An 8,406-nucleotide genomic window follows, 5' to 3' on the forward strand; every position below is an offset into this window, starting at 1 on the left:
AGGTATTTTTTTTTAAAGAAACTAGTGATCCATATTAAACCTTTCCGTTGAGAAAAAATATATTTCACTTATATATTTTCTTAAAGAAACTAATGATCCATATTAAAGCTTTCCGTTGAGAGAAAATATATTTCACTTACATAAAAGGAGAAAAAATCAAAATATTCTTATGCTACCTCGAAATTTGAACCTATTTAAAATCATTTTACTGGACCAAAAAAATCAGTACTTGTTTGACACATTCCTAAGGGAACATTTGGTGGGTTGTTCTATCAAAGCAAGGCCCCACTTAAAGGTAAAAATTGCAACGCAAATTGACCAGCTTTGTTTAAAGGAGCCGCTGTTATATTTGCACTCAACTTTGTTCCATCTTCCAAAAGTGGAAGTTCAGACAATGTGTCAAATATCTCGCCCCAACTTATTAGAAAACTAAGGACGTGGTGTAGAAAGAAATAGCTGAGAAAACCAGTTTAGTTTCGTGGTTTTGTCCATCCTTGGTATTTTCGAACCTATTATAAAAAATTAATCCAAAGCGCTACCAGTTTTCGCGTAACCTGAATTTCTGTTTAAATAGCAAATATTTTTTATTAAATAGCAAATGCGCCAAATCAATCGATAGATTTATGACACGTGGAAAGTATGTCTAATAAAGGAACGGTCCAGATAGAAGTAACATTTTCAAGAACGGTGGCTGTGGCGAACCGAAGCTATTTGTCGGAAGAATATTCATAATCGATGCCATGGAATATTTAGAGACTCCCGCTCTCTCATGGTTCAAGAGACCATTAAATACCGGCGTCTCCTTCTTGAGCGAACACAACATGCGAAATTCACAATAGGAAGGGACGATCTCCTCATAACGGCTGCTCCATTTACTCGCATCAAGGCAATATTTTTTTTTCAAATTGAAGGTCTAGTGTTCGAATCCTTTAGATTCTAATCTGAAATTCTCAAGAAATATTTGTTTGGGTCGTTTTTTAAGAGAGATTTAATTTAGACTAGAGATTTCTACACTTGAGTTTTGCGTTTCGCACCTAATTTAGCAGCCCAGTTTAGTTATTTCTATTACATAATAGTTATTAAGACTCTTTCTGCAGTCCAATTCTTTTGACTCTGATATGAAATTTAAGGAATATTTAAGTCATAGTTTTTCTTGATTTTATATTTCTATGTTGTAGTTTAAATGTATTTTCTGTTTAATTTTAAATAATTAATATAAATAATTAAAAAATTTATATAAAAATATTAAACTAGTTATTTAGAAAATAAGTAATAAAATGGATAGTTAGAATTTGAACTTTCAATTATTTTCATACAAATCTAAACAATGAGTACCAACCAAAATAAACTAAACATTACATTATCTACATTTAATAAAGCTTGTCACCCATTAGCAGTTGAATTATTTTTTATTTTTTAAATTGATTTATTTTAAAGTTTATTTAAAATTATCTTAGATTATATTGAAATATTTTTTTAATTAATTTAATTTTCACTTTTTCAAATAACTTACTTTCTAATTTTAATAGTCATTTTAGTTTTTTTAGTGTTTTTTTTCAAAAAAAAAAAAAAAAATATTAAATACCTCTTTATCTCCTAGTTTAAGATTTTTCTATTGTAACGCTAACTGTGTAGCCTGCTCATTTATTTTTAATATTGCCATAAACTTTCGCTTCGGATTATATTGTTTTTGTAACAAACAGTTGGACTTAAAAATTGACCAAATTTTCGGTAGCTTACAAGTGCTGCTATTCCGTCGATGGGTTAAAATAGATGGCTGTCCGTAATTTAGGTGTTTTAATTTGAAATATAATTTAACAATTAACAAGACTTGTCAAAATTCTTTAAGATTAGGTTAATATTGCAAATTGACCTATTCGGCGATTGCCTAACGCTGCTGATATCCGCTCCAGTGAGAAATTCGATGCTTGTATGGCCTTATCTAGGTTTTTCATCTAAGCAGATTGTACCAAAGATTTCAAAATAGACTATCAAAATATTTTAGGATTGTTTCGGTTCATTCACAGGCTCGACCGTAATATTTAAGCTGCGATTCCTACTTACCGTAGAAATTTCCATCTATTTCTGCATTTGACTATTACCTGTATATTGTTTTTCTCTGAGTCTAGATTTATCTTCGTTTCAAGATATATTTTAAATTTGTTACTTTCTCCGTTTTCTGTTTTTATTCTCACGAAATTGTCACTCTCGTAGTACTAATTTGATGCTGTCGAGAGAGAATATTTTAAAACCTTTACCGCAATGAATTTCGTTTTCGTCCTTTTGTTAATGCCTCTTCAGAGCTGCTAAGATTATATTCTCCAATTGGACTCCTGTTTAAGACTTTGGCTTTGGAAATATCTCTATCATGCAACAATTGTTTTTTGATTGCTGTATAAAAGCTAAAAGAAAATAAAAATTTGAAATTGCAATGAAGAAGCTAACATGCAACAATAATAAGGTGACAGTGGAATTTATTCTAGAAATTTCTCCTTGGTCGCGGAGAAATAGATACAAATGCACAGATATTTAGAACTATATGGCGGAAATATTCTTGTAAAACTTGGAGTCAAATTTCATAAGTTTAGCCATGTTACATTGATGTGCTCGTAAACTATAGTTCTATAAATAGAACTTGCAGTTCAGAAATATCTGCAACATGCAAATGTTATAAGAGGAAGTGGAAGATGATCTCGAAATTTATAGGTTTGCATATCATCGACCTGAGGAAATACATATATATAGCTGCATACATTTAGAACTACTGGTATTTGTTCAAGATTCAAAGTAATATAGTCGTGAATCTTTAGAAATAAAATATCATAAATTTAGTTAAGACAGAGACAAACGATTAGCGTCGGAAACTTATAGGTGAGAAAGGGAATTACGCTTATAAATTTCGTCTGGAATAATTTTGAAAGCGCATTATTGTTTTCTATGCCATCGGGCCGTTGTACTGCGCTTGTTTTTTCAGTTAAATCCTGTAAGTGGAATAAATAGCTTTTCTTTACCCTGTAAAAAGGTCGCAGAATATCATAGTTATATGCATTTATGTTTACGTTTTAAATTTTAATCGAAAAATATAAATGTCGAAGTGTTCGTCCAAATTTTCGGAAAAGCGCTGTTAAATTCTTAGGCCAATGTGAAAGATGTTCATTATTTAGAATTTGTGAGGGTTTCTGGAAAAATATGAACGGATCTTTGGACCCTGTAAAAAGGTCGTAGAATATTATAGCGTTTCTTTATGTTTAGGGTTTAAATTTTAGTTGAACACAATAAATATCAAAGCGTTCCTCCAAATTTTCGGAAACGGGCTCTTAAATTCTTAGGTCAAATTCAAAGATGTTCATTATTTAGAATTTGCGAGAATTTGTGGAAAAATTTTGACGTATCTTTGGACTTTTCTTTCAGGTTTTGAATCAGAACTGTTGAACAGCAAGAAGAAGCGCCGTAATGGCAAAGGCGCAATTGGAGGTGCTGTCTGCTCTGGACAAAGCGAAGACGCAATGGTACCACTTCACAGCCATAGTGATCGCAGGAATGGGATTTTTCACGGACGCATATGATCTTTTCTGCATCTCCACCGTTACAAAGCTTCTCGGACGGCTGTACTACTACGATCCTTCCTCAGGCAAGCCGGGTTCTTTGCCTCCGAATGTAGCCGCGGCGGTTAACGGCGTGGCCCTTTGCGGAGCCCTAGCAGGTCAGCTGTTCTTCGGTTGGCTTGGGGACAAATTAGGACGAAAAAGAGTCTACGGCATGACATTGATGCTTATGGTCATTAGCGCCTTAGGGACAGGCCTCTCCTTCGGTCACACGGCAAAATCCGTCATGACAACGCTCTGTTTCTTTCGCTTCTGGCTAGGGTTTGGAATCGGCGGCGATTATCCCTTGTCCGCCACGATCATGTCCGAGTACGCGAACAAAAAAACACGCGGAGCCTTCATAGCCGCCGTGTTCGCCATGCAGGGCTTCGGAATCCTAGCGGGAGGCACCGTAGCCATTCTCGTCTCCCTCGGCTTCAACAACGCTTTCAAGAGCCCTGCTTTTGCAGAAAACCCTAACCTCTCAACTCCTCCACAGGCAGATTTCGTCTGGAGAATAATCCTCATGGCAGGAGCCATACCCGCGGGTTTGACCTACTACTGGCGGATGCGCATGCCTGAAACCGCGCGGTTTACAGCACTGGTCGCAAAGAACGCAAAGCAAGCCGCAACAGACATGTCAAAGGTTCTCCAAGTCGACATCTGCGAAGATCCTGTAGCAATCCAAACAGTGGAAGACGACGACGCGGCAAATTTCTCCATATTTTCCAAACGGTTTCTTGTCCGCCACGGTCGGCATCTTCTAGGCACCACATCCACCTGGTTCTTGCTCGACATTGCGTTCTACAGCCAGAACTTGTTCCAAAAAGACATCTTCACGGCCGTCGGATGGCTTCCGGCCTCCAAGAAGATGAACGCCATAGAAGAGGTCTACAGAATTTCAAGAGCGCAGACATTGATTGCCCTCTGCTCAACGGTTCCCGGCTACTGGTTCACCGTGTTCTTCATAGACCGGATCGGAAGGTTCGCGATCCAGCTCATAGGCTTCTTCTTCATGACGGTCTTCATGTTGGCCATTTCAATACCTTACGACCACTGGAGAGGCCATAAATGCGGGGACGCATACTGTGGGGGAAATCATGTGGCTTTTGTGGTGCTTTATTCTTTCACCTTTTTCTTCTCCAACTTTGGGCCCAACAGCACCACATTCGTTGTTCCGGCGGAGATTTTCCCGGCGAGGTTGCGATCGACGTGCCACGGGATTTCGGCGGCGGCCGGAAAAGCTGGGGCGATCGTCGGAGCATTTGGGTTTCTGTATGCTGCGCAGAGCCCGCATGAAAAGGAGACGGATGCAGGGTATCCCAGAGGAATTGGCATTCAGGCTGCGTTATATGTTCTCGCAGTAATAAATTGTCTGGGGTTTATGTGCACTTTTCTGGTGCCGGAGACTAACGGGAAATCGCTTGAGGAATTATCCGGCGAAAATGATGAAGAAGCTGTTGGATCCAAGAAAACCCTGCCAGTCGACTCTCCTCCTCAGACGGTAATTCCGGTGACCGACTTTTAGGCCGTTAATATCAGCGATCTTTGAGTTTTTTTTCAATTCTAGTCCTGGGGAGTCGAGAAACCTTCTTGCGGGGAATATAATATTTAGGATTGTTCGGTGAAAAGCAAGTCAGGCATCTGTCCTTCGACAGATCGTCAATTTTATTCTTCGTTCTAGGTCTAATTTTGTTTCAGAGTATGTCGAGTTTATTTGCTTTGATCATGAAAGCTATTTTCATGGCGCTGTTCATGTCGGACAAAAAGTCTGTTTAATAGAAAAACTCTTGCACTATCAGGCATGATCTATGTACTTTAGTTAAAATAATAATTAATATTATAAATTAATGTTACAATGCTTTTAAATTGTGAGGAATTATTATTATTACTTTTGTTGAGGCGTTTCTAGCATATTAGATAAACATCGTCGTGTCTAGCTGAGAATAATAAAAATCAAAGTTCTAGCGAGTGGAATTTTTTCCCCCTTGTTTCGGAAATTAATTAATATTGATATTAAATGTTTTGTATAAAACGAATGATTTGAAAGACCGAATGAGATGAATGATTATGCGAATTCTTAAGTGATTCACTGAAGGTTGCTTCCTAGTTGAAGATTACTTGGGCTAGTGGTTAATGCAGGTGGCAGTCGTGAATAACACGAGTCTTACTTTGCTGCACTTTCGACAAATAAGCAAAGTTTGTTCTCTTGGTAGACCGACTAGTTTGCCTTTTCGCCATCTAACAATGCCTCTGAACCTTTGTGCATAAGCCTTTATGCACCGTTGATTTTTTTTGTAAGGTGAAGAATGTATTCAGCTTGATTCAGATAGGTATTCGGTAGACTGAGCTTTTATTAATAGATTTTATCTGCCAATGTCATGAGAATTGTGGTAGGCTCGTTATGCATGAGTTTACCTGGTGCCTAAGGCGGACGTGGGCATCTTGTTGCGCGCAAAAAAGTGCTAGTAATAATAATAACAAGCCAATCGTTCAGTGCGTCTTTTATAATATTTGAAGATGGTAAAATATATTGGAAAGCATTAGGGCTTGCCATCCTGTTGAGTCGAAACTATGAGATACATTTTATGCATAGCTGCAAAACAGTTTTTGCGTTAAATCAAAGTATAAAGTTAGTGAATGCTTTCATTCCTTATAAAAACTATGCTTTTTAATTGTAGTCTCATTTAAAATACTTTCTTTGAACATGGGGACTTTATTGTTTCTAATAATAAACGGTTTTAAAAGAATGTATTATTTGAATAATTTATCTAATTTGATTTAATTTGATCTATTTTGTACTAATGACTAATTAGTGGGTGAAGGAGATTAATGATTATTTATTTGTATTGTTTGTAAGGGCCCTTATGCCATTCTCTCAAATCTTCTTAAGTTGTTATTTTCTTGTGTTCTAAAATCATTATTTAATTCCATTAAATCATTCGCTCAATAATCTTCTTAACCCATAATATAATTGATCAATTTGAAGATGTCCTAGTGCATTGAAATTGGAAGAAATTAAGAATAAGCCTAAGAAATTCAAAATTAATGCTGGGTATTACTAATATAAGTTGCTTGGAATAGACCTATTAATTGAGATGTTAGTTTCCATAAAACAAAGAAATTATATATTATGATATGTACTAGATTCTCAAATTCTATATCATGAAATTACGTTACTGGGTAAACGTACAAAGTTGTGTAACCTTTCATGCTAACTTATAAGAATGACTAAAATTAAGTATTTTTATATAAAAATCTATTTTGTTCAAAGATATGATTTGGATAAATTTATTTTAGCTATGTTATATATGGTCTCACACTTTTCCAATTGGAAATGTCTATTAAATGCATGATTTATACTAGTTTGTAGCCAATTACTAAAGAAATAAAATTATTCCAGAAAAGTGGCGTTTCAATAAATCTTACTATATTTTATGATTTTTTTTTATAACATATAAACAACATTTTATAGAGCTTAGAGTCAAGAATACTCTAATATAGAGTTTATAGTTTTTTAATTAGATATAGCATATTATAATTCAAAAATTCTACAAGCACATATTTTAATACTAAAAAAATGTCAATTTTGAGAAAGGAAAAAAGATTAAATCATATTTTTTAAAAATTAAAAATTCTATGACATTGTAGAGGAGAGAGTCTTCTTCTAAAATGTATAGTTTTTCTATTGGTTAGAATATATTTTATTTGAAAAATGTGATGGGAGATGAAAACTATTGATTTCAAGTGAGTTGAAATTTGAATCATTATAAAAGAGAAAATATAGGTCGAAAGCTGATTTTTATTTTTGATTGGTCTAACTATATATGTTATCTATAACATAGTCTGAGATCAAAGGAAAATAAATTTATTTCCATATAGTTTTGTGGTGGGAACTACATCCCTAATTTTCAGTGATTTTCAACAGCCTAAAAGTTATCTATAAAAATAGGAAAAATATATTAATTATTGTTCCAAATATTTATTAAAAATTATAATCCTAAACTTCATCCATTTCTACACATTTCATTAGTTTACATCATTTTCAATATCAAAATAATAATAACAATTTTATGTCATTGTAGGTGAATAGTTATACTTTTGTTAGCCTTTTCCTTTACAAAAGGGTGACAAAGGTTTGTACTTTTACCCTACTACAATAATTATTTAAGTAATGAGATCTCACGTTGTAAAATGAATTCTTTTGGTTGCATTTGTGTCAATCGTATGCTTTCTTGTAGTTGACATCTTGTTGATGGTGTTGATTTTTATGATTGTCAGTTCTTTTATTTTTGTGATGATGGAGTTGTGAGATTATTGATATGTGATTTGATGGTGTCCTTGATAATTATGAGGTCAACTTGTGTAGATGTGGATTTTTTTTTTGAAAGCAAGATGTGTACTAGATGTGATGTTGCTATGGGTTGAATGTAAAATCTTGTGTAGGTGATTGATGGTTGATAGTATTCTCTTTTACCAATATTCACCTAATTGTTGTTGATGTCTACATTTTGAGCTTAGTAATGAGACACGATGTTCTAATATCTTTCTCTTACCACTATTTTTTTATAATGTTGCAACTATGAAAAGTTGTGATTCAATTGTGTTGTTTATCAAATTTGTTTCCTTGCTAATATAGTAAGGTTGGATACCAGCCCTCCCTTATGTTGACCATGATGTTTGTTGAAGCTTAGAGTTTAAAATGATAGATTGTATGAAGAGTCATGGTTCATAAATAGATGATTTCATAATCAAGTCATACTAATGTAGCCTAAATTCCTTAGCCAATTAAAAGAAACATAAGAGAGGAAAAACACAAACA

General features: G+C 34.5%; 1 protein-coding gene across 5 annotated transcripts; it reads left to right on the plus strand.

Annotated features, from left to right (window-relative positions):
* The first annotated feature begins 780 nt into the window (after positions 1-780).
* Positions 781-5,382, plus strand: LOC149563554 (putative inorganic phosphate transporter 1-3). Of its 5 annotated transcripts, none has more exons than XM_089826768.1 (2): positions 781-911; positions 3,412-5,382. In XM_089826768.1, exon 2 carries the CDS (start codon positions 3,454-3,456, stop codon positions 5,110-5,112), a length of 1,659 nt encoding a protein of 552 aa, XP_089682894.1. In that variant the 5' UTR covers positions 781-911; positions 3,412-3,453; the 3' UTR covers positions 5,113-5,382. The 5 variants fall into 5 exon arrangements, with proteins under 5 accessions (XP_089682894.1, XP_089682897.1, XP_089682895.1 ...); XM_089826771.1 differs by lacking the exon at positions 781-911 and adding an exon at positions 1,853-1,930; XM_089826769.1 differs by lacking the exon at positions 781-911 and adding an exon at positions 2,551-2,706.
* The last annotated feature ends 3,024 nt before the right edge of the window (positions 5,383-8,406 follow it).

This window comes from Cupressus sempervirens, chromosome 4 (assembly GCF_028749045.1).
Source record: "Cupressus sempervirens isolate cs-2001-9-10 chromosome 4, ASM2874904v1, whole genome shotgun sequence".
NCBI classification, from domain to species: domain Eukaryota; kingdom Viridiplantae; phylum Streptophyta; class Pinopsida; order Cupressales; family Cupressaceae; genus Cupressus; species Cupressus sempervirens.

Excerpts from the sequence above, each read along its gene's own strand:
- LOC149563554 (XM_089826768.1), top strand. The coding sequence starts at position 3,454 with ATGGCAAAGGCGCAATTGGAGGTGCTGTCTGCTCTGGACAAAGCGAAG.